The sequence below is a fragment of the Polypterus senegalus genome, chromosome 2 (genome assembly GCF_016835505.1).
Source record: "Polypterus senegalus isolate Bchr_013 chromosome 2, ASM1683550v1, whole genome shotgun sequence".
In the NCBI taxonomy this organism is placed as follows: Eukaryota; Metazoa; Chordata; class Cladistia; order Polypteriformes; family Polypteridae; genus Polypterus; species Polypterus senegalus.
In genome coordinates, this window is record NC_053155.1 from 53905508 (window position 1) to 53933098 (window position 27591).

Genomic DNA, 27591 nt, shown 5'->3' on the forward strand with positions numbered 1-27591 from the left:
CACGGGACCCCTTTTCTACACCACGGCAAAATAATATTAAGTCGATTCGCACTTTCTATTTTTCACGCATATGATTATGAGGTCGTCAGCTCGGATTATGAAGACACGCACAGGAGTGGAGGACTGACAGTGCCATCACAGCTGATTAATGGCAGGGACGTTTCACCAGTCTGCACAAGACCCACCGTGACTGTCCCCAAAAGGCGCTCATATCGTCAGCGAACACATCTCTCTATACTATATAAAAGAAAAAGGCAACTTTCCTTTCTTTACACCTTTTTTCCTTTTATCCCAAACCAAAGCCTTTCTCTCTTAACACTGCAGAGGACACAAAACTAAATTTCTTTAATTGCTGGTAATGCCGGTAAGGCACATTACCAGAGGCAGAAATTTGAACGTTCACATGGAAAATGTCATTTTTATACCACAGCTGTCGTGTAGCGCCTTTCAAAAGGGATCAACTACCGAGAGATGATCCATATACATTTTAGCTGCTGTTAGTACTACTTACCTGTTGTGTTACACAGTCTTTAAAATGTACTTTACCCAACCACTCCAGTAGTGCTCAATGTACCTGTACTTCTTAAAACGTTAATGTTTTACTGTTTAATAACTTATAGACTATATTTTATTATTTTTCCCTTGCATTCAGTGACCAAAGCTATACACACATATATAGACACATACATATATATACACATATATATATACCTGTGTGTATGTTTGTATGTATGTGTGTGTATATATTTATATATACACACACACCTATCTACATTATATATATATATACACACACACACACACATACATCATTAACACACTACTTCTCCGCTGCGAAGTGCGGGTATTCTGCTATATATATATATATATATATATATATATATATATATATATATATATATATATATATATATATATATATATATTGTGAACGCTGGCCCCAGCCTTCAGCACCGATTCCCCAATGTCCAGGCCACACTCTTCCAGTCTTTGTGCCTTTCTCCTGGCCGCCTCCCGTCCTCGCTCTAGCTCCGTCTTCCTTCCTCCCAACTCTCGCCACGACTGCTGGGAGGCGGCCCCTTTTATGGGAACCCGGATGGGCTCCAGCTGCTTCCTGGCACTGCTCCGCAGACATGCCCTTGTGTGGCGGAAGTGCCGGCTGTGCACCCGGAAGCCATCCGGGTGTCCCCTGTCATCTTCCCCCCAGCACTTCCTGGTGTGGCGGACCGACCACCTTACGGCCACAGCTCCGGTCAACCACCTCAACAATACAGGCACGGAACATGGCCCATTTGGACTCAAGGTCCCCCACCTCCCTCGGGACGTGGTCGAAGTTCTGCCGGAGGTGGGAGTTGAACCTACTTCTGGCAGAGGACTCTGCCAGCTGTTCCCAGCAAACCCTCACAACACGTTTGAGCCTACCAGGCCTGACTGGCATTCTCCCCCACCATCGAAGCTAGGTGGTGATCAGTTGACTGCTCTGCCCCTTTCTTTACCCGAGTGTCCAAGACATGTGGCTGCAAGTCCGAAGACACGACCACGAAGTCGATCATCGAACTGAGGCCTAGGGTGTCCTGGTGCCAAGTGCACATATGAACACCCCAATGCTTGAACATGGTGTTCACTATGGACAATCCGTGATGAGCACAGAAGTCCAATAACAAAAAACCACTCGGGTTCAGATCAGGGGGGCCATTCCTCCCAATCACGCCCTTCCAGGTCTCACTGTCATTGCCCACGTGAGCATTGAAGTCTCCCAGCAGAACAAGGGAGTCCCCAGAAGGTATACCCTCTAGCACCCCCTCCAGGGACTCCAAAAAGGGTGGATACTCCAAACTGCTGTTCGGCACATACGCACAAACAACAGTCAGGACCCTTCCCCCCACACGAAGGCGGAGGGAGGCCACCCTCTCATCCACCGGGGTAAACCCAAATGCACAGGCTCCAAGTTGGGGGGCAATAAGTATGCCCACACCTGCTCGGTGCCTCTCACCGGGGTCAACTCCAGAGTGATAGAGAGTCTAGCCCCTCTCAAGGAGATTGGTTCCAGAGTCCAAGCTGTGCATCGAGGTGAGTCCGACTATATCTAGCCAGAACCTCTCAACCACACGCACTAGCTCAGGCTCCTTCCCCTTCAGAGAGGTGACATTCCACGTCCCAAGAGCCAGTTTCTGTAGCCAAGGATCAGACCACCAAGGTCCCCGCCTTTGGCCACCACCCAACTCACACTGCACCCAACCTCCCTGGCCCCTCCCATATGTGGTGAGCCCATGGGAAGGAGGACCCACGTTACCTCTTTGGGCTGTACCCGGCCGAGCCCCATGGGTGCAGGCCTCGCCACCAGGCACTCGCCATCGAGCCCCACCTCCAGGCCTGGCTCCAGAGGGGGACCCCAGTGACCCGCGTCTGGGCAAGGGAAAACGTCGTCCAAAGTTTTGGTTCATCATTGGAGGTTTGTTGAACCGCTCTTTGTCTCATCCCTCACCTGGGACCAGTTTGCCTTGGGTGGCCCTACCAGGGGCATAAAGCCCCGGACAACAGAGCTCCTAGGACCACTGGGACACGCAAACCCCTCCACCACGATAAGGTGACGCAGAACCCCCTAGTTTTTAAAAATATTGAGTACATATTTGTACAATCTGTGCTGACAGAGTGATGCTTACATAAGTCATTTCCTCTTATTTTTTTAACTTCAAGTTAACTTAACTCAGGCAGCAGAAGAAGTGAGCTGGTGTAACAAGTGGACTGTAAGCCTCTCTTGGTGTTTGACTAACTGGAACTGGGACCTGTTTGCCATCAGGAGAGGCTATTGGATTAGTAAAACAGGAAAATATATGAAATATACAACATGAAGTAAACTCTCTCAAGGTAAATTTGAAACAGTAAACTAATCTGTAGTTGAACAGAATGTTTATCTGTTTTAACATGGATAAGTCTGAAAATCTGCTAATGCTTTTCAACTGGGGGTTTTGAAATTTCAAATATGTGTACAGTGTACTGTGTACTCAGGTTACTTCAACAGAAATCTGAACTTTTCTGATAGATTTCCTTGAAGAAGTGGTGCCAAATTTAAAAAACAATCAGTCCACCGGGAGCCGAGCTGTTTCATATAGGAGCACTTTGGAATTCTGCAGAAGCAGAAAACTCTGACCTAAGCTGTTCAGTTTGTTGCCATAGCAGCCCTCATTAGGGAACAGAAGAGGGTAAATGGGATGAGATGAGGAATGACCGTTAATAGAGAGATCCAAAAAGGTTTGTCTCTCAGATCCCACAGTGTTAGTTGTTGAGTCTAAATTTGACCCGCGTGTGTGTGCGCGTGTGCGTGTCTGAGTGAGAGTCTCCAGAGGTGGACTGCTGGAAAAATGTTTTCCAGCCTTGTCTGTCTGTTGCCAGGAAGGCTCTAGAAACAGAAAACTCTTCAACAGAAAAAAAAAGTTTAGAAAATAGATGGGTAGATCTGTTTATAAAAGTGACATATAAATATTTTCACTAAAACCCTGCCTTTCTAGAATTGACTCTGGCCTTGCCAAGATAGACAATGGGAATGGATATTATTTAAACCAACATTTTCATCTTAGATCTTGAACCCATTATTCACTTTTCGATCCCCAAGTCAGCTTAAGTCAGGAATTCAGACAACAATGTCATGAAATATTCAAAAAGGAGAAAGAACTTGGAGTGCTTATTGTGACAATAGCTTTTAACTGAGTAAGCAGGATAACAGCAGACTCTACTGCTCAAGTGACCTAAAAGCCCGATTGTTCAGCATTTGCTGTCATGTCTGTGTTTAACATTTGTGATTAATGTTTTTAATGGATACAGCACAGTGATTAGAGCTGCTACATCACAACACTATTTGTGTTTTTCTTCTGGCTCCAGTCTGTTATTAGACTCTGTGAGTTAATACTATTTTTCAATACCTTTGTGGATTTTCTCGTTCCAATTTTTCAAAACACATCCCACTGAAGTACAGCAAGACATGAGTGGGAGCTCTGAATTGGCCCGCTGTGTGAGAGCACAACTGAAATGGCATCCTGTCCAGAGGTGGCAGCCTATCACAGATCCCAGACCCAGACCTGCCAGACCCAGAGACCAAATTAAGAACGTGCCTAGAAGACTACAGTCAAATATACAGTAAAGATTATTTTTAGTTGAAGAATAAATGGAGGGATGAACAATGATTGATACTTCTGTATTGATTTGATGTGTGTGTGTGTGTGTGTTCTTCAGTGGATGGATGGAGCTAAAATCTTCTGTCTACTACTTCTAGTTTAAGTTCTTCTGACTTCCTATGACTTTGTAATGGAGAAGTAGATTGGGGTTTGTATCCTGCCTTGCACCCTGTGTTGGCTGGGATTGACTCCAGCAGACCCCAGGGACCCTGTAGTTAGGATATAGCGGGTTGGATTATGGATGGATTTAGAATGTGGGTTGATGAACAGATACTATTAAATTCAGTACTACATGCTCTAAGTATATTTTTACACTAATCTGAAATATACAATATTTTATTGCAGTATGTTCAGATTGCATTTATTTGAAGTAGCACCCTTCCAAGCAACCAGCACCACAAAATGACTTACATCGCAGTTAATGATCCATCCATCCATCCATCCATCCATTCATCCATCCATTTTAAGCAGTTTATTCCAGGACCATAAGATTCCAGGCAGGAACCAAAGCTTAATGGGATTCCAGCGTAACATAAGGCACACACATCAACTCACTCACAGGCACTGACACCTCATCAGTTTACAGTTGGTAAATGTTCTCTTCTCATATTAGAAGGGAAAAACATGCAAAGAAGAAAGTCAAAAGAAATCCAACAGAACTGTCAGACTTTAGACAGACAAATATTAAACAAGGAACTCAACCCAAGTCATTGAAGCTGTGTGGCAGTAGCACCTGTCTAACCATATTCTGTTTTCATTATGGCTGCTGCCATGTTGTTGTTGTTGGATAGAGATGGTAACCCACAACATGAGATGAGAGGCATATGATGCCTTGGATGATTTCCAGGGCATCTGAGATTACAAATAAACAAAAGCGTTTGTGGTGATGTATGTTAAATATGTAGATTCTTTGGTTACTAGATTCCTGGCTGTGAGTCTTTTCACTGTGACCTTAGCTCTGATTTTTGACTAATAACAAAGATGGGACAGACTACCAGTTTGAGAATTAGACTTTGCTTTTGACTTATATTTCATGTTCTAGTTGCACGTGAATAATTAAAATTTATTGTACCTTCACTTAGAAATCACATCATTAAGCAGTTGGACTATGCAGCAGAAGGCTGCCATCTCAGTCTCACCACTGCTCACTGTGCCATTCTGAACAAACCTGTTAACCTGCTGAGCTTATGCTGCAGAAATGTTTAAACAAATATTCTATATTGTAATTGTACTATTTAAAAGGGTAGCTTTGTAGATGAGGCCTGAAGATAATACGTTTTTTTAACGTCATAAATGGCTACAGATGTTAGTGTGTATAGGGCTCTCAACATAAGCCTGACATAAATGTAATGAATATTGCTATTATTCAAACAACGTTCAAAATATCTAAAGCAAGGGTGCTCAACTTTGATCCTGTCTATTATGAGCAAGGCCGAAAGATTATCTTAAAGTGATAATTAATATATAAATGAGGCTGATCATCGAACTATATAAGGCAGGGATCCTCAATCACGGTCCTGGAGGGCCACAGAGGCTGCAGGTTTTTGCTCTAACACAGTTGCTTAATAAGAAGCACTTGTTGCTCAAGTAAGACTTCTGCTTCACTTTAGTTGACTTGCTCATTAAGATTTTGAACCCTTATTGCTTATTTTAGTTTTAAACAGCTATATTCTTGGTTTTTAATTGCTCATAATCTATACTAATAAAAGGCAAAGCCCTCACTGACTGACTGACTCACTGACTCATCACTAACTGTCCAACTTCCCATGTAGGTAGACAGCTGAAATTTGGCACGCTTATTCCTTACAGCATACTTACAAAAGTTAGGCAGGTTTAATTTCGAAATTCTACACGTAATGGTCATAACTGGAACCTACTTTCGTCCATATATATGGCCATAGCCTGCAGCTTGGTTGCCGTGTGAGGCAGAGTTCCGTCCTTCATCATCACACCTCCCATGTAATTGAGTGCCTGCCCATATAAGGTAAATATTCACGGGTGAAGGACTGTGCTTATGCAAACGAAGATGAGATGGTGAGGGAGACAAGCTGCCACTACATATTCGCAGGTGAAGGACTGTGCTTAGCATATTCATAAGTGCAGCTACTGTGGAAACCCTCTGACGCTGAACAAGCGTTTGTAGACATATCAATAGGAAAGCAAGGTGTAAAGCTTAAGTTTAAATTACGTTCATACTGTAGACACGGTGCCACTAAATATTCGCAGGCAAATCCACAACTTAATACCGGGAATGCCTGTTAAACATCTTAGATTCCACTCACTTAGAATCTGGAACCAATGTAGAAAGCATTTTAAGATGGAGAAGCTTCTATCTGTGGCACCTCTGCAAGAGAACCATCTCTTTCAACCTTCACAAACATATGCTGTTTTTAATATCTGGAAAAAATTTGGAATTAACTTGCTTAGAGATCTTTATATAGACAACGTCTTTGCTTCCTATGAACAATTACATTCCAAATTTAACATTCCAGCTACACATTTCTTTCACTATCTTCAAATCAGGAACTTTGTTAAACAGAACCTTCCAGATTTTCCTCATCTTGCACCCTCATCCATGCTGGAAAAATATTGCTCAATCTCAAGGACTTAGACTCCATCTCTGCAATATATAAAATCATTTTACAATCCCTCCCTTTCAAAGATCCAAGAGGACACTGGGAAAAAGATCTCTCAATTAATATATCAGAAAAGGAGTGGAAAGTAGCAATGCAGAGAATTCACTCGAGCTCCATATGCGCAAAGCATACAATTATACAACTTAAAATTATATATCGAGCACATCTGTCTTGACTAAAACTCTCCAAAATGTATCCAGGGCATGATCCAACCTGTGAACGCTGCAAATTAGCTCCAGCCTCACTAGGTCACATGTTCTGGGCCTGCACCAAATTAACATTTTTCTGGACTAAAATTTTAATTACCTTTCAGATAGCCTTGGATTCACAATCCCTCCTAACCCATTAACAGCTGTGTTTGGGGTTCTTCCAGAGGGGCTTAAAGTGGAGAAAGACAAACAAATTGTGATTGCATTCACTACACTGTTGGCACGCAGACTTATTCTGATAAACTGGAAGAACCCAAACTCTCCTCTTTAAGTCAGTGGAAACTGATGTGTTATATTATTTGAAATTGGAAAAAATCAAATACTCAGTTAGAGGATCCGTACAGACGTTTCTCAAAACATGGCAGGATCTAATCAGTAATATTTTAAAATAAGTTCATGAAGCATAGAGAATTTATTAATTTAGGTATGTTTAAAAGCTGTAAAATTTTTATGCCGTTTGGCTTGCTCTCTCTCTCAAGGGTGGGGATCGATCTGTTCTTAACTCTATTTTTCTTTTTGTAAAAACTTGATTGCTTTGTATGGAGTGCAATAAAATGAATAAAAAAAAAAAAAAAAATCTTAGATTCACGAGTACCGATTTGGGTAGTGAACACGATGAATGGAACCTGTTATCTTTACAACGGTTGACAAACACGGAATGTAACTTGAACACAACACATCCTCCAAATACGAACCTGATTGAAAGAAATAATGATCATCAAATCCTTGATGACAGCAACACTCGTAACACTCACAAAACAATTACATTGACAATCATGTTACGTTATTTTTAAAATGTTTCCTTTTCTTTTTCATAACTTCTTTAACACAATACTTCTCTGCTGCAAAGCGCAGGTATTTTGCTAGTTAGCAATAACTTGCAAATGACAAAGAAGACAAGCATTTCTCCATATAGCTTGTTTCCATTTACATCTGTGCGTATTTATCATGCACTATTGGGTTTAGTTAAATACTTGGAAGGAAAGTGAAGAGAAAAAAGTGAAGGACTGAAAATTACTCATCCATTTTAACCTTCAAATTGTTTGGATAATATCCTTAGAAAGAGGAAGAAATTCTAGGATATGAAAATGACTTGACATGGCAGAGTTAAAGTACTAGCAAGCCATGAAATTAAATTATTGGCAAGAATTGCTTTCTAATTAAGCAACCGGGTTAGAACAAAAACCTGCAGCCACTGTGTCCCTCCAGGACTGTGATTGAGGACCCCTGATATAGGGCAAAATTTCAAAGTTAAAAAAAAAAAAAAGTAAAATTCCTGGGTTCCTAATATACTTTATACTGTTAAGGTGCTTAAAAGAGTTTTTATCCAAAGCTGAGAAGCTAATCTTAGTGTGACACCACTTTAAATGATTCACCTATAATGACGTGTAAAGAAGCTGGCAAAATGTGTGAACAGCAAACTATATGGACACAGTCTAAACTGGTGCTGAATAATGATATGAACAAAATGATAAAAAATAGAAGAAGAAAAATGGATTAAATGTATTCTAAACAAAAAACACATCTTATGGTCAACAGCTATGATTTACAACACAGGACATGCAGCAAGATTTCATTCCGGCCCAGGTTCTACATTAGAAGACAATCCTTGCTGATAACAGAATCTATGATTTAAATTCTGAATAAAATGAATTGTGTTAATGAATGAATGCATTCTGCCACATCTCATATTGTTCATTTTTACTTTCCAAGGATTATCATTCAGATAATTTGAGTCCTGGAGTAACTTTCAAACCTTCACATTTTTCCAAATAATTTAATATGACAGACAATTCATGAGGGCGGCACAGTGGCACAGTGGTAGCGCTGCTGCCTCGCAGTAAGGAGACCTGGGTTTGCTTCCCGGGTTCTCCCTGTGTCTGCGTGGGTTTCCTCCCACAGTCCAAAGACATGCAGGTTAGGTGCATTGGTGGCCCTAATTGTCCCCAGTGTGTGCCTGGTGTGTGTGTGTGTGTGTGTGTGCCCTGCAGTGGTTGGGATTGGCTCCAGCAGACCCCCGTGACCCTGTAGTTAGGATATAGCAGGTTAGATAATGACTGACTGACACTTCATGAGGAACACAGACAAGTGTAAATGGGACTAAATTAGATGAAAAACTGCTGGCTTCTTTGTCAATTGCAACTCATTTTTAATTGGAAGTAAAAGCAAAGAATGCAGTTGTTTAAGAATAAAAGCAGCAATTAAGATTTGACAATTTCTACACAAAAGATGGAACCAAAAACTTCAACTACTGTGGCTGTCCAGGGCTGAACTTGAGCATCTCTGTTTGAAAGTGTTTGCAAATACCAAACTAATTTATTTCAAAAAGGTCTAAATTTTACTCATCTTTCGAACACAAAGTTATGTAAAAGACTTCTTTTTCACTATCTCAGAAGTCACTGCTTAGAATATAATTACAAACAGCATTCAAAGACACCATAACACTTGATCACTAGACAGCATGGTATAATAAAAAGAATAAAGCTTTTCCATATTTAATTTTGTTACCTAGGAACAAAGACAAAACCTGTCCTTCGTTATAAAACAATGCAGCTAATGACTAGGGCTTGACAGTAGATGGCACTCTTGTTCAATACCTTTGGAGTAAGGACTGAAAATGTCAATCAAATATGCACACAAATTTGTTTAAGGCTTAAGTAAGAGTAGAGAAAACTGAAATATTGAAATGTACAGTACATGTATAGTGTGAACTAGAGTGGAGCCGTACCTGAATCAAAAACAGGATGCCTTTTTTAATAAACATGACCTGTGCAACCTGTATAAGATGAGCTGAAATCTAAATAATCGAAGCAGAGCTTAGCATTAACATTTAAAATGCACCATCTAATGGAATGTAACATGTAATGTATGTAATAATAAAATGCATTGCATTTGTCTATCCAATGCGTATCACAAACATTTGTAGTAATAAAATATATTGCATTTTCCATTCTAATGGATGCTTTTACGAATTCCATACCAAATGGCATATAACAAGAGACATAGCAATCAGACACAGATACACATACACACAATCACTTGTCCTTTTATTATGGTGACTAATAACAGGAGAGTTATAAGGCAAGGTGTAAACTGATGAATGGGCCTTAGCTGTCTCGAAAGCTTACATTTGCAATCTACTTAGTTAGCCAATAAAAGGTGTCATTTCACCCTACTTTCTCCTGTACTATCTATTGTACATGTGACAGAAAGCCGCTTTTTTGGATCATACAGGGTCGATGTACATGCTTTAATGTTGATGAATGGTTCGATGTGGTGAAGCAAAATGACGACGTACAGATGCATTTGTGGTGCTTTTATATTCAAGCATCGCATATCCCCCATTGTAATGAAACGATACATTTTAAAGGTCTTCTGTACTGTCTTTTTTTATTGGCACCTTCACAACAGCATCAGGCGAATACGGCGACGTTTTTAAGTCGCAGTGATAAAAAAATTAGGGAAACAGTGAAAAGGTGTATTTTGTAAATTTCGGCTTTAATCTCGAAATGTCCACTTTAATCCCATAGTTTATTTTATCATTGAAGTAGACTTGTAAATGTCATCTGTAAACCGACCCAGATTTTAATCACTATGCGCTTCTGGGGCTTCCTCCTGCATTGACAGCAGCGGCCAGCAGCAATCGCCACCCAGAACACATTAAATGTATGACATTCCAGCTCTCTGCACATTTAGAATCCTTAGATTTATACTTGATATCACTTTCATGATGAAATACATTAACTTATGTATATGACATTTTACAGATAAATTGTTAACTTTATTTAAATAATGAATACTGTTAATAATTACACATGTCGGGGTGACACGGTAGCGGAGCAGTATTGCTGCTGCTTCGCAGGGAATCATGTCTCTGGTGTTCCCTGCCTGGAGTTTGCATGTCTACCTGGTGGGTTTCCACACTGTGCCCCGGTTTCCTTTCAAAGATATGCAGGTTTGGGGATTGGGTGACATTAAAATGACGCTAGTCTATGTAAGTGCTTGTGTTCACCTTGTGATGAGATGATGCCCCATCCAGGGATTTTGTTTGTGTCTCACGCCAGATGCTTGATGGCATGGACGCATCCCTGGATTGATAGATTTAATCATTAAACATCATTTTCAGAGATATTGTGGCATGGTGTCCTTGGAATTTAATGGACGTTTAAGTAAATTCCCAACACAGCTAAACCGAACCTGTTCTCACCATGATGATATCTTGCCCTGCCACCTGGTGGAATCTTCCAGATTTAGGTAAAGTACGCACACAAGTATAAACAGTACAACGCTTGCGTGGCAGTAGTGTCCGCTGGAGCATGCGTCACGTGAAGTATAAACCCAGCCTTAGTTTAGAATTTCCAATCAACAAAACTTGCGCATCTTTGGTACATGAGGCTAGTAAGACCATGTGAACACAGGGAGAAGGCATATTCTTTACAATAGCATCAAAAGCAATGTTAAGTGAGATCCACACTCTCTGGCTGAAAAAAATCCTTTCCAAAAGAGTAACATAAACTTTCTCGGTATTCTTTTTCTAGCTAAGCAATCAGGCCATTTGAAAGCCTCCTTCTTTCTCTACCACCTCCATTTTATGTGCAACACACTGAGTGTGAGCCTGTGTGTCTGAAGTGCGATATTCACCTAAGCATCTCAAAGTATCTTTTTAATAGTCTGTGCCCTCTGATGCAGTGGAATCCCATCCAGGTTGTTGTCTATTGCTTCTATGACTTGCGAGTAAACTATATGAAAAACAGTGAACTCCAAGAAAAATTGGGGCCAAAAATGGGTACATATGTTGTACATGCAAAATTATATGTAGTCAAGGCTCCTTGTTCATGGGATCTGAGTTGACATCACTTCCTCAGCGCCCCACTGGACTCCTAGACTATTTCGAAGACATTTTAACACCTTACGAAAGCTTCAATGAATAAATGAAAAAAGAACAGTCTATTTCTTTCACAGTGTTTCTGCAACCTAAAAATAAGCCAACCCTGGAACCAGAAATCTCAGCCTCAAGTGATCCCCCCTTCATCTACAGGAACAGAAACTCCTACAGCAAGCATTTAACCTCATAAGGTACATAATTAGTTTCTTTATTCATTAAAACCATACATGCATAATTGTTATGAGTATTAAGTTGCAATTTCAATTATTTTTTTATTTTGTAAAGTGTATACGAGTATGTAAATTTATAAAAATTAACATTTTTTAAATTAAGAAACCTCTTTTACATAACAATTAAGATCTTATTTATCAGTTTTAAATACACTGGTTGGATTTGCTTATGTGAACAACATTTTAAACTGTAGCTTTAAGTCAGAACCATTACATTTGCAGATTTCAGTTTTCACATGTGATATTGACACATAACTCCTGAAAATACAGAAACCTTACTGTATTTTCAACAAAAATCTAAATATGAGGGCTGGCAGAGTGGTTACCACTGCTTCTCCATGAATAAAGAGCCCTGGGTTTGAATCACACTGCTCACTGGCTGTCTGTGTGGAGTTTGCTTGTTCTCCATTGTCTGTGTAGTTTTTCTCCTGGTACTATAGCGTTCCTCGCCATCCCAAAGTCGCATGTGCTAGGTCAGTTCTTTTCTGTGTATTACTCCATGGCAGTGTGTGCTGAGTGGGAACTCTGATGGGGTGGTCTGAAGTTTACAGTTCATTCCTGCCCATTGCTATAAATTGGACTAATATGGCTTGAAAATGGCTAAATGAATGGCTGAGTGCCTACCTTTCACAGTGTTTAATAATTATATACAGAAAAAAATATTTTAGGCAGCATTTCAATTCCATTTGAATCATAGGGCGTCTTCTTTGGACTTTCTTTAGTGCTACTATATATTTTTTTCTAATACAAAAACCAAAACTGTGCACAGTACTCCAGATGAGCCCTTTCTAATGAGTCGTATACTTTAAGGGTGACGTCTCTTGACTTGCATCCACATTTCAGGTATATAACCTAATATATTACCCTTCTTGATTGTTTCTGTACACTCTCTGGATGTACTATGACTTCTAGGTCCTTCTTATAAAGTGAGTTCCTTAATTTATCCCATAAACACTTACCTTTTTCTCGGAATGTGATTTTGTGCACTTCTGGAATGAGAAAACTGTACACCAGTTCTGCAACAATTTCTTCTGACTGAAGGCGTGTCCGGCTGCAGAGACAGTAAGCCAGACACAAATTTGTTATTTTAGCAATGAACAGAAATCCATAAGCATTGCAAATACTTATATACCTTGTTGTCAGCATTGAGCTTATATGTTGCTCCCTTCATGCTAGATTCATGTTCAGTTTCCTCCACCATAGCAAAAATGTCTATGTTATATGATTTAATGAGTCTAAATTGGCCCATTGTGAATAAGTAAGGACACTCATGTGTGTAAGTGTGCCCTCTGATGCTCTGTTTTAGTCCTGTATTAAACGTTATGTTTAGGACAGCCTCTGGTCACTCAAGACCTAGTACTAGAAAAATTGGGATCAGAAAATTCAATTTACCTTATTCCTATAAAGCACACTTCCTCTTACAAGTCCAGTGTGCTTTACACTAATGACTAATACAGTGCGCTGCGAGAGTAGGACTACACTGGCAGAATGGAGTATTTTCTTATTCCATCACTTTACATCAAACATAAACATAAAACCAACTGATACAACTTAATTCAACAGATATTGATAAAGATTACTTTATCCTTGGAGCCTAGCACACCAAAGGAACACAATGGACTGAATGGTCTCCTCTTGTTTGTGAGATTTCTTATGTTCTTTCTCTCTTGCAGTCTAATTCTGCTTCAGAGGTCAGTTCTACTTGATTGTTTCATGTGGTCCACAATATGGAAAAGTGACGGCGATGGTCTCATTGGGCTCTTAAGAGTACAGTATTGCTATTAATGGTTGTTCAATAAATTAGAACATTAGAATGTTAGAATAATCTAGATGAGAACAGGCCATTCAGCCCAACAAAACTCCCCAGTCCAATCCACTTAATTCTTCTAAAATAACATCAAGTTGAGTTTTGAAAGTCCCTAAACTCTTACTGTCTACCACACTACTTGGTAGCTTATTCCAAGTGTCTGTGGTTCTCTGTGTGAAGAAAAACTTAGTGAAGTTTGTGCAAAATTCACCCTTAACATGTTTCCAATTATGTCCCCATGTTCTTGATGAACTCATTTTAAAATAATTCTCAATCCACTGTACTAATTCCCTTCATAATTTTGAACACTTCAGTCATGTTTTCTCTTAATCTTTTTTTTGCTTAAACTAAAAAGGCTTAGCTCTTTCAATCTTTCAGCATAACTCTTTTAATCTTTCCTCATAATTCATCCCCTGTAGCCCAGGAATGAGACTGGTTGCTCTTTTCTGGACTTTTTCTAGTGCTGCTGTGCCCTTTTTTTAGCTTGGAAAGCATAACTGTACACAGTACTCCAGATGAGGCCTCACCAGTGCATTATAAACCTTGAGCAGAACCTCCTTGGACTTGTAATCCACACATCAGAGTGTTATATAACTTAACATTCTGTTTGCCTTTTTAATGGCTTCTGAACACCGTCGAGAAGTTGATAGCGTAGAGTTCACTATGACACCTAAATGCTTCTCATAAGATGTACTTTTGGTTTTCAGATCTCCCATTGTGTATTCAAACCTAACATTTTTACTTCCTACTTACATTAAACTTCATCTCCCACAAATCTGCTCAAGCCAGTATGCTGTCCACGTCCCACCGTTTAACAGATTCTAGATTATCTGCCAATCCACCGACTACAACTTGGTATCACCTGCTAATTTAACCAGCTTGTTACTTTTATTCCTATCTAAATCATTTATATAAACTAAAAATAGCAGCGGCCCTAGCACTGACCCCTGTGGAACACCACTCTTAACATCGGCCAATTCTGACAAGCTTCTCGCACCATCACCCTCTGCTTCCTGTGTCTGAGCCAATTTTACATCCTTCTCCAAACATCACCCTGAACTCCCAGTTCTTTTAGTTTGATGCCCAATCTCTCATGCAACATCTTATCAAAAGCTTTCTGAACGTCAAGATAAATAATATCATATGGCCCACTTTATCAAACCCTTTTGTTGCTTTGTCATAGAATTCTAGCATGTTGGTAAAACATGCCTTCCTCTTCTAAACACTTGCTGACTGTTCAGTAAAACTCTTGTTCTTAACATGTGTTGCCCAATCTTATCTTATACATAAACATCTACGTGTGGAAGTGTGTGTGTCTGTCTGTCCGGCCCGGAAGTGAGAGGGGGATTCGGGGTAATGGCTCCACCTCCAAGGATACACAAGCAAGGCCTTCATGTCTGCAAAACGAAACCTCAGAAGAAAGACAAAGTCACTTAGCCTCTAATATTGGCAAAACAGTATCCCTTTTACTTTTCCTCCTGCCACTAATACACAAGCGATGCAAGCGCATCGGCAAAACGAATCCTCCTAGGTGAGAGATGCCCAGAGTAGTTCCTTTCAATTACCTGACAACTCTACATTTTAGTTTTTTTTCTGACGATTTCAATAGTTTCTAGGACCCCAGGCTTTTTATAGCACGGGCTTACACAGCTAGTTTTTAATATTTCCTTCCATTAATGTTCCTGTGATAATATTTGCTATTTTCCAGTCAAGATTTGTGTAATTTCAGCCGATTTAATCTAAGCAATACTTTAACATCTACAACAGGGCTATTCAATTACAAATTCAGTTGGGCCAGAATTTCAAACCAAGAAATGTAGTTTGGCCAGACATTTTCAGTGGCAGTTAAACAGCAGCTAATAACAAATTTTAAACACAAATTTTCAACACAAATGAATGTATTGAAAAACAAGTAATGTTTATTCATTGTTTCCCTTTCAAATTTTGTCACTTCTGACACAGACACATCATAAAAGGCACTAAAACAATAAAAAAGCTAAAACTGAACAGAATCTGAGGTAGTAGCAATACTTTTTTTTCTCCACTTTTGAAATAAAAAATAAACATTTTGCTCACATCTGGTCCAGGCATGTATCAAAGTGCATACAATCAATAAAGTGCACAGTATTCACAATACCATTTGTTTCCCTTTTGAAATAAAACAAACATTTTAGTCAGCTCTGACCTAGGCACATCTCAAAATGCATAAAATCAAAAAAGTGCACAGTAGTAGTAATAACATTTGTTTACCTTTTAAAATTAAATAAATATTTTGGTTATATATGACCCAGGCACATCACAAAGTGTATTTAACAGAATAAAAAAGAACTATCAATGCTATCAAAGCACAAACCAATAACAAGTGATGACAGTAACTAACACATGTGAATATGTCTACTACACACGGAGGGAACAGAGGTTCATTTTAAATCACTACATTTCTACTTAGCAGTGCCTTTTTTGCACGTATATGTTGTGTTTTGATCAAATCTGAGGTACTGGATGAGGATGAGATTCCTAGCGCGATGTGTTTTATTTATTCGGTGAAAAAACAGAATGTTTAAAATTTGAAACTGACAAATCATCAGACAAGTATAATAATAATAATAATAATAATAATACATTTTGACATTTATATAGCGCTTTACTCAGTACGAAAAGTACTTTGCACACTCCGCACAGGGAAGATCCAAGACTCAAACACATAATCTCCAATGCAGTGGCGCTACCATCACACCACTTGAGTGGATGTACTACACTGTATAATATTGTAATTGATAGTTTAGAATTTCCGAAATCGAAGAATATTAACAGCAGGTTAATTATGAGCTCTACATTGTACAAAAAAATTTTATGTAATCCCGCAAAGCAATCAATTCCAAACTTTTTGTATGTTTTCATCAAATTCAGTTTTTGTAATTCATTCTTTGCTTTGAGTGTCAATGGCTGATTGTTCTCCTTGTAGCAGCCATGAATCTGAAGGATCTAAGTATGTGGCCAATCAATCTTATGAAGAGAAGTGTCGAGACAGTGTCTGTCAGTAACGAGGCTCTCATTGAAGTAACAATTAGATTCATTTGTGAAAACCCATATTTGCACTCATTTGATGAAACTGGAATACAACTAAGACTAAACACACAATTGATTACAGAATCATTTTAATACCATGACCACCTGTTGAGGTGCTGGTACAACATACTGGTGCATACTGTTGCAAAAAAAAAAAAAACTACCACCACTTCTAGACACAGAACATGAGGTGTCCTTTTAAGATTGACCTAACCTAATGACAATTTTATTGCATTATAGTGACTCAAAGTATGTCAGTTAGAGGAATGGGTTCAGCAGAATGCTACCAGAAGAAGCCTGTAAAAAGACCATCAGTATGGTATCCATATTAGGACATACTTCTCCTTCCTGCAAAACATGTTTACTCCCACAGACAAAACCCCATCCACATTCCACCATCTGACAAAATGTCATCCTCTTTCATTCCTTTGAACTCCACCAAAATGTATCTCACCTACCAAAGATTCAAAATAAAAAAAATGATAGGTAAGGCTTTGAAAGGAAATGAAATTGCTGTCAATCATTTTTACAATGAAGGCTCTTAAGCCATCCAATTTTTTACTATGGGCCAATCATTAGAAGGAAGTTCAGAATGTATCAATCTTTACTTCATGCTGCACCTTCTTTTTTTTGCATTTATCGAGTCCAGCCCTTTTAAGGTTTTTGAAAGACCTGTATGCTTGCAGCATCACGATGCCTTATTGTTTTGCTTATATACTTATATTTGTAATTTACATTTTCATAATTTGTTTTTGACAAATCCCGGGTCCTCCCTGCGTGGAGTTTGCATGTTCTCCCCGTGTCTGCGTGGGTTTCCTCCGGGCGCTCTGGTTTCCTCCCACAATCCAAAGACATGCAGGTTAGGTGGGTTGGCGATTCTAAATTGGCCCTAGTGTGTGCTTGGTGTGTGGGTGTGTTTGTGTGTGTCCTGTGGTGGGTTGGCACCCTGTCCAGGATTGGTTCCTGCCTTGTGCCCTGTGTTGGCTGGGATTGGCTCCAGCAGACCCCCGTGACCCTGTATTTGGATTCAGCGGGTTAGAAAATGGATGGATGGATGGATGATTTCATTTGTAACTTTATGAATCAGAGACATGATGGCTATCACTGAAGATGTATCCTCTGAACTGTGTCAAGACATTGCATGAATTATGAAGTTAAAATAAATTCTGGGACTACAATTACCATGAAACTGTTGGTGTGCTGGACAGGAATCAAGCTGTAAGATGTTCATTCAACAGATGAGCTGGCACTACTGTCATTGCCAGTGACAATAAGCCACTACAGGTACAAGGCGGTATACATGTATTCCAATATTATGTATGGGGTCCAAGATCAAGTGACTCTTGGGTGCATCAATGAAAAGTTCAAAACACTTTTGGATTGATAAGAAGCATGTGTAGGACTGATAAATGGTAGACATGGTTTGTGAACAAGGTGGGTGTTGTCTCTTTAAGAGACTAATTCACCCACCTGTATAAAGTGGCCTAGAAACGGTTTCAATCCAGGTTTGTGAGGAGATCAATGGCTAACTGGATATTGCAGTAAGAAAGTGAGATCTACTGTATGTGCAACAAAGGTTCACTTTTACATGGTAGGTTTTAATTATCTTAAAGGATTTTATTTTTTATGGGGATTTTAAGTATTTTTGTACATATGTTTGTATTTTTAAGAGTTAAAGTATTTTAACTAATTGTAAGTTTTGTTTTGGAAATACAATGGAGCTTGTCACATTTTTCTTTACTCTATTCGCGATATTGTTAGATTGATTTGACAGGTGTTAATGCTGCACAGCGTGTTTATAGATTTTGTTTTTTCTGTTTTGCTATCATTTCACTAGTTCTTGGGAGGTCTGTAGGGTTGTGTTATACATTATGAAGTTCATTTGTGTTCATGTTTTAATGGAATCCTTGACAAGTCTTTTATTTATTTGTTGTTTTATGACTCTGTAAAGGCAGGAGCATTTATTATATTAAATGCTTGACTTGTGCTACACATGCCCAAAGTTCACTTACACTGTTAGATGCCAGCAGGTAGATCTGAGAAGATCTAAGAGAAAAGAAGAAAAGGATAACAGTAGAAGAAGTTAACTTAATGGGACAGACAAAGGAACAGCAAGGTTGGCAAGTGGGCCTGTCACGCGATCTAGCAGACCTAAATTACCTTTGTTCAGTTAGGGCCAACTAGACAAAGATGCCTCAGACCCCAAAAACTTCAGACCAATATCATTCCTTTGCCACTTCTACAACTGTATGAATGTCTGATTTTCAACTATCAGTGCTCTCTGATCATAGAATATCTAATCCCAGAGCAATCTTGCTTTCACCCGGGCGAATCATGCACAACACAGATACTCAGTCTCACCCAGCACATAGAAGATGGCTTAGAAATAGGAAAAATCACAGGCGCAGTATTTATAGACTGCTCAGGTCCGTACGATACTGTGAATCAGAGGTTGCCCCTCTCTAAGACTTATGACATGACACATGACTACCATTTAGTGCAAGTTACCCAATCCGTACTGGAAAATAGATGATTTTTTATTGAATTATGCAAAAAGAATAGCTGTTGGAAACACCAAAAAAATGCCTTCATCAGGGAAGTGTGCTAGCATCGACCCTTTTCAACATCTACACGAATGATCAACAGATCCACCTTGAATGCAGCAGCTTCTTATATGCTGGCGACCTATGCGTCACAGCGCAGGTGAAAGAGTTCACCACTGTTGAGACAGTCCTTACATCAGCCCTTTCAATCTATTACAGCAAGAACTATCTGAGAGCAAACCCAACCAAGACACAGGCTGTATCTTTGAATTGTCCTTGACTGGAACGTGATTTATAGGGCCCATGTGGAAAAAACGATTGGGAATGGCACCCGCAATAACATCCTCAAAAAACTGGCCAACAACAGGTGGGGTGCCAACCCAGCAACCCTGCACTCCAGTGCACTCGCACTCTGTTATTCTGCAGCAGAATACACATGCCCAGTTTGAGAATGATCAGCACATGCTAGGAAACTTGACTATATACTCAACGAGAGCTGTTGTAATATCACTGGATGCCTAAAACCGACACCCATCAACAGCCTCTACATGCTGGGTGCAAATAAGATAAGAAATGTGGTTAGTAGCCGAGAAAAACAAGGCAAGTAGAGAACCCCAGACACCCACTGTATGGCCATACCGATGTTGCAAAATGCCTGAAATCCCAGAAAAGCTTCATACACAAGACCACCCCCCACCCCAAAACTCAACAGTCAAAAGTGGCAAGGCCGGACTCTTGGCGCAAGTGCCTTAGAGTCATTAACTCAATTGACATCTCTAGCCTAGAAGTGGCAGAACATCTTCCCACTTGTGGTGACTTGGACTGGACAACATGGAAAAACCTTAACCGCCTGCACACTAGGACTGGTAGATCCAAAGCCAACATGATCAAGTGTGGGTATTCCAATGACAGCAATGTATGTGGGGAAAGATGGACTATAGGACATCTACTGATCTGCCCAAACATGGATGAAAAATGCACCATGGAGGACCTCACCATGGCAACAGATAGAGCTATAGCCTGTGCTTGGCACTTAAAGGGCATATAAAACCTTGATTTAAGGACTTGAGAAGAAGAAGAAGTTAGGGCCCAAAGGCTGTGGGGTTTGTTATTTTGTCCCTTTTATTTTTCATCCTCATCCCATAAATATTGTACTTTGTACGATTCTGTTTGTTATACTGTATATTTGTTATGATAATCCCTTTTTACTGTGGTGGGCTGGTGCCCTGCCCGGGTTTTGTTTCCTGCCTTGTGCCCTGTGTTGGCTGGGATTGGCTCCAGCAGACCCACGTGACCCTGTAGTTAGGATATAGACGGTTGGATAATGGATGGATGGATAAATCCCTTTTTATATAAATATATGTTCGTAGTTTTAAAAAATGGTAACCCCCAAAAGCCACAAAGTTTTTATGTTTTTATAAGCATTTTTTTAAGTATGAAATAATTTCACATTGTCTGTTCAAACCCTTCTAGTCAAATTTTAAATATTAAAGGAAATATTGGAATATTTATATAGGATTTTATGTGAATGAGCATGTTATAAAGACATATAAGAGAGTTACTTTTCTTTTGGTTACATTTTATTTTGTCAAGAAGATTGCAATGCGGAATTTTCACTTGACCAGGTCAATGAAATGAAATAATCAAACAAGTTATTCATAGAATAAGGCAATATCTTCTACACACAGGTCCATGAAGAGTATATCAGCACAATGCACTACTCACGTTTCCTCCATTGCATAGGCAATATTATTTATCTCTTCAGCCACCTTGTGTATCTCCTCTCTTGCTTGCTCGTCGGCTGTACTTTCCAGGTTGCTAAAAATGATGTCTTCTAAATAACAGTCTACTGTTTCTTGATGCACCCTCACAACCTTGAGTAAATATAATACAATGTGAAAATGATAATATGGCACACAAATACCAAATAATTAGGAATTCAGAAACAAAATTAAACTGCCATGTTTATTTTGTGGCTGTTTAAACTCACTGTATTTCAGACAGCTTGTTGTAATTATTAAAAAGACCACTGCTAACTACGAATATAATACAACCATCACTTATTTGTAAGGTTTGTTGGAGAAGCTGGAGCTTACTTTTGCAGTAGTCACTGTAACAGCACATATGCATAGTGTACAGCACAGTGGATTCAGAAAGTGTTCAGACCCCTTCACTTTTTCACATTTTATTATGTTGCAGCCATGTGCTAAATTCAGTTGAATTAATCTTTTCCCCACATCAAGCCACACCCAATACCCTAAAATGTCAAAGTAAATACAGGATTTTAGATTTTTTTGCCAATTTATTAAATATAAAAGAACTGAAATATTACATTGACATATGAGTATTCCAACACTTTGTTATGACAGCTGAAATCTGGTTCAGGTACATCCCATTCAATTGATCAGCATTAGGATGTTTTTGCATCTTGTTTGGAGTCCATCTTTAGTCAATTTAATGGAATGGCCATGGTTGGGAAAGGCATACACCTATCTATAGAAGGTCCCACAGATGACAATGTGTATAAGAGAAAAAAACATGTCTCAAGAACAAAGGAATTCCCTGCAGTGCTTAAAGGCGGTTTCCAAGAAGGTTCCCAAGAGTACAGTGGCCTCCTTAATTTTTAAATTGAAAAGGTTTGTTATAATCACTGCTCTTCCTAGAGCATGCCCCACTGACAAACTGAGCGATCATGGTAGAAGGGTCCTTGATAAGAAAAGTAACCAAGAACCCAAAGGTCACTTTGGCTGAGCTCTAGAGAACCTAAATGGAGATGAGAGAAACTTCTAGAAAGACAACCATCACTGTAATACTCCACCAATCTGGGCTTCATGACAGAGTGTCCAGACATAAGCCTCTCCTAAAAAGGCACCTAAAGGACTCTCAGACTGTGAGAAACAAGGTTCTCTCATCTCATAAAACTAAGGTCAGCGTTATGTCTGGAGGAAACCAGGCACTGCTCATCAACTGTGCAATACCATTCCAACAGTGAAACATGGTGGTGATGGCATCATGCTGTGGGGTTATTTTACACAGCAGGGACTGGGTAACTAGACAGGGTTAAGGGAAAACTGAACAGAGCAACATACAGAGATATCATTAATAAAAACCTGCTTCAGAGTACTCTGGACCTCAGTCTCGGCTGAAGATTCACCTTCCAACAAAACAATCACCCTAAGCACCAAGCAAAGGCAACAAAGGAGTGGCTTAGGGAATGTCCTTGAGTTACTCAGCCACAGCCTGGGATTGAACCTAATCAAACATCTCAGGAGAGACCTCAAAATAGCTATCCAGGGACGGTCTCCATCCAACACGAGACAGCTTGAGAGGATTATACTGAAGACAGGCAGAAAATACTCAAATTCAGGTGTGTAAATTGTCATTTTGATGTATTGACTGATGTTTAACATAGCAAGAAAATAAATGTAACCAATTTAGCACAAGGTTGCAACATAGCAAAATGTGAAAAAAGTGAAGGGTTCTAAACACTTTCTGAATCTGCTGTAGGTATTTAAGCTTCTGTCACCACCTTGAATCGATGCCTAGAGGAATTCTGGCTGTTCTGGAGGAAAAAGAAAGTCCTATATGGTACTACAGGGGTATACCATATAAAGTGGTTATTTATAGTCAGGTTTGTAAGTATTTTGGACAGTAGCTCAATTTTCATAATTTTGGCTCTGTAAATCACCATAATGGGCTTGAAATGAAGCAATCATGATGTGATTGAAGTATAGACTTTCAATTTTAATTCAAGGGGTTTAACAAAAATATAGTATGAGCTGTTTAGGAAAAGCAGCCACTTTTTTGCATAGTGTCCCCATTTTCAGGCGCTCAAAAGTTTATGCACAATTGACTGAGAAGCAGATAATTCCAAGTGTGGAATTTGCATTTGGAAACTGTTGCTGTGAACTCTCCAGTTCTGGAACATTTTTTGGACAAAGGAAATTAAGATCAATATGTACAAGAGTGATGGAAACAGAAGAATATGGAAAATGAATGGCTCATGATCCAATGAAATCCACATTATCTGCGAAACATGGTGGAGGCAGTTTTATGGCATGAAAAAGCATGCATGTCTGACGACTAATGGAAGTGGGTTACTAGTGTTTATTGATGATATAATTGCTGGCAGAAGTAGCAGGACAAATTCTAAAGTGTACAGGACTATGGAGATTCAGCCAAGTGCTGAAAAACCGATAGGACAATGCTTCACAGTACAGATAGACAATGAGCCAAAACATACTGCGAAAGCAAACCAAGTGCTTTTCAACACAGTAGACATAGTGGAATATTCTTCAAAGACCAAGTCATTCAACTGGCCTCAACCCAATTGGACATGCATTTCATTTGCTGAAGACAAAACTGATGGTAGAAAGTCCAACAAACAAGCAGCAACTGAAGACAGCTGCAGAAAATGCCTGGCAAAGTATCACTAGAGTAGAAACCCAGCACTTGGAGATGGCCACGGGTTCCAGACTTCAGGCAGACACTGACTGTAAATGATTTTCAACCAAATACTGAAAATGATAACTATATTCATAATTATGTTAGTCTGCCAAATACATATGAACCAATGAAAACAGGGGGTTCATGAATATAAGTGTCTGCCTTTTCTAAACAACTCATACAATATTTTTGGTAAACCCCTTGAAGTAAAGCTGAAAGGCTACACTTCAATCACATCTTGATTGTTTTGTTTCAAATTCATTGTGGTGGTGTACAGAGCTAAAAACATGAAAATGGTGTCACTGTCCAAATACCTATGGACCTGACTGTATATTGTTCATCTGTAATTGGTATGCTTCTTGGCATGTTAAGTACAGTAACAAATAAAGGATGTTTGCATGTTTTGTTTTCCACTGAGTAGGAGCTTTCAAATCCACAAAGCACATTATATACATCCATCCTCAGGAAACAGTGTTACTGCACATATCAAACACTTCAACATGTGAATTTCATAACTATGAAACCAATCCAATGACACTGTCTAATTTAAAATCTATTTACTATAAATTAAGGGAAAATTACAAGTCTTACTCTAAATTAATGTTTCTTTATAAATTATTTTACATTAAAGAAATAATGTAATTGAACATGGTATATAGAAATGTTACATTTGTCTTTCAGGGTCATTTCTAAAAGCATGACTTAGGAAGATGCAAACCTGTTTAAAAATCTCATCTTCCTCCCTTCTCCGCCTCTCCTCTAGTTGCCGGAGACCACTCTCTTCTGCCTCCCTTAACCGACGGTCTCGCTCTGCCAGCACAGCAAGTGCATGTATGCGCCGTTCCTCCTGCAGTCGAATCAATTCCTTGGAGAGGTAATCAAATAAATCTGCCAGAAGACCACCTTCTATGTTTGCCCTATGACCTTCAGCTGTTGACACCTTATGAAAAGGAGCACAAGAAACAAGCAATTTGGATACAGCAGCAATTAAGTGTGGATATTGGTTAGTCATTCTCTCAAAATTTGTTAGCATGAATGCATCTTAAAACTATGGTCATATTTTTTTTATTTCCATTTATAAATCCTAAGCAGATGACAAAAACATTATTACAATCCAGACACAGTATGTATAAATCATAATTTCCTTTGCAAAGTATTGGCTGAACTATTTATTTTTTATGTGATTTTATTTTGTAGGTAAATAAAAAAGTATCTCCAGTACCTCTCTATAAATCAGACACTACATGGAAGTTGTGGTTTCTACAGGGTGCTACTGAGCCAAACTCAAATTAGTCAAAAATAAGTAAAAAAACAAAGTATTCATTTACACCAGAGTTTTAATGCATTAATAATTTGTATGTTCCTCCCTATCAATCAGATACTCCATACATTCTACGTGCTAGCTTAATACTTTATGATGTGCCTTATTCATGTTACATCTTGCATCATTCTCCAGCTTATGTATTCATGTAGAGTGAGCTGAGTACAGACTAATGCAATATACGTATACACGCATTGAAGTGAATGTGAGTGCAGAAAAATTAATTTGCATTAAGTCAACTTGCTTGCTGCCAGCAATGAACACAGCTCACATCAGTCAATCAGTACTAATCGTGTTACTATGATAAATTCTGGAAGAAGCGATAGTTTTTCAGAATAACACCATGTCTACAGGGTCCTGCTCTATATAAGTCATTGTACTTACAGTAGTTGATGCCTCTGAAACATACGTGTGACTCTAGAATTAGCATCCTTATTGCATGCTTGGGACCTGACTAGTTAGACTTTACATGGTAGTGTATTTTGAGAACACTTAAGTGTAGACCAAGCAGATGATAACCAAATGAGTTTCTAAGGAAGAACAGGTAGTATGTAGCCCAAAATTGTCTTGACTAAATTAAAGGCATTCCCCACCCTGGCAAACTACAGCAGAGAAATATATATAAGTCATTAAGTCATTTCCCCTGAAAGAGTACATAAAGAAGAGCTGCAGTAGGGTCTTTCATATTATAACAGCTACTGTCAGTGGCCAGTTGGTTTGCTGTATTAAGACACCATCAAGCCTCTCAAGCTAGAAGAATCTTTGTAGTTTAGCAGCTTAATACACTTGTAGGGTGAAGGCGGGAAGGACAGTAGTGGCATGGCAAATTGAACGTGACTTCTGTTTCTGGACCCACAATGACATTCCTTTGTCAGATATGCATTGGTGCCGGATGGGGAGCACCGTTATATAGGCGGGAGCTGATTCAGTAGATCTGTAGATTCTTTAGATAACAAGGAAATTGTCATTAAGTAAGCTGCTGGTTAAAAGGAGATTAATAACTGTCTCTTGAGTTGCAAAAATGTTCATTTTGCAGAATAATAGAAGTGGAATTTTGGAGCAGATGATCAATTTCAAGGCTGGGCATTACTGTTCAATATAAGCTACTTTGGATGACACTGAAAAATTGACTTCCTACAGAACGATCAGCAAAAAGTTTAAAACAACATTTGGAACAATTACATAACAAACAAATATTAGCAGTACCTTGACATCTTTAGGTTATGATTAACTTGACTTACAGTTATGATGTCCTTTAAAGGATTGACTTTAAAGATTTCACAAAGGAAACTACCAATGTTGAAACTTCCTTCATTTTTACCTTGTGTTCATGCAACTCTCTTTGCCGTTGTAATGCCAGAATGACTTGCTTCTCCGTTTTCTTAATAAGCTGTCTGTCCTCTTGCAAGGCATGTGTGGTCCGAAGCTCTTGAATCAGTTCAATTCTTTTCTCTTTGCCTTCAAACATCTAGTCAAGCATAAAGAGTAATTTAAGACTGGATTGACTAATCACATAATCATCTTATCAAACATTGCTCATAGTATTTGTATTATTTACTCAAATAAACAAATCTTCAAGGTTAGGGCCAGGATGTGTACCTCTAGTGTGGGCCAGGAGTCTCAAACAATGGCTGCAAGTTTTTGTTCTAACCACTTATTTACTGCTGGTAATGGAACTTACTTTGCTGAGTTGATTTTCACATACTTGCTTTTAAATGTTCCATAACTTACATTGCTTAGTTTTATGATAACCAGCCACCAATTAAGAATAAATATTGAGCTTCTGCACATCAAAAAATGTATGGAAGATGCTCTCAGGGAAAGAAAATAAATAATGTTCACTTATTTGGCATACCAGTTTAACAAACTGCCAAATTCTAATCCAAGGGTCTTAAACTCAGTTCCTAGGGATGTACAATGGCTCCAGGTTTTTTATTACAATTACATAATTTGAAGAAAATTCTAGATGTTAATTATATGTTAATGTATTTATTTAATTGTGTTGGCAGAGCAGAGTATATTCCATTAGCAGCAGGGATTAAGAAGGTGACTGGAATGGAAATCTGCCACCCTCCAAGGACTGAGTCTGAGATCCCTGCTAAACTCCTGACAAACCACAGCAACAAAGTCCAAAAATAAAGTCAGCATAGGTAAAAATGAAAGGGTGGAGAATGCTTAAATGTAAACTGCTGCATGTATTATATAGTTTAATGAGGGCAGGCAGTGTGGTGTATGACATCAAACATTGAGGATGTGGGTTCAAATTCTGCTAC

At 39.0% G+C, this 27591-nt stretch overlaps 1 protein-coding gene across 2 annotated transcripts in view; it reads right to left on the minus strand.

The window, feature by feature from the left end:
* cfap91 (cilia and flagella associated protein 91) overlaps positions 1-27591 on the minus strand; it is a 79714-nt gene that overhangs the window by 18817 nt on the left and 33306 nt on the right. For both annotated transcript variants that reach the window (XM_039743710.1, XM_039743711.1), the window contains 4 exons: positions 26640-26786; positions 24716-24937; positions 21277-21425; positions 13092-13183 (listed from right to left, as the gene is read on the minus strand). In XM_039743710.1, the coding sequence (XP_039599644.1) occupies positions 13092-13183; positions 21277-21425; positions 24716-24937; positions 26640-26786 (610 nt within the window). The remainder of the gene's footprint in view (positions 1-13091; positions 13184-21276; positions 21426-24715; positions 24938-26639; positions 26787-27591) is intronic.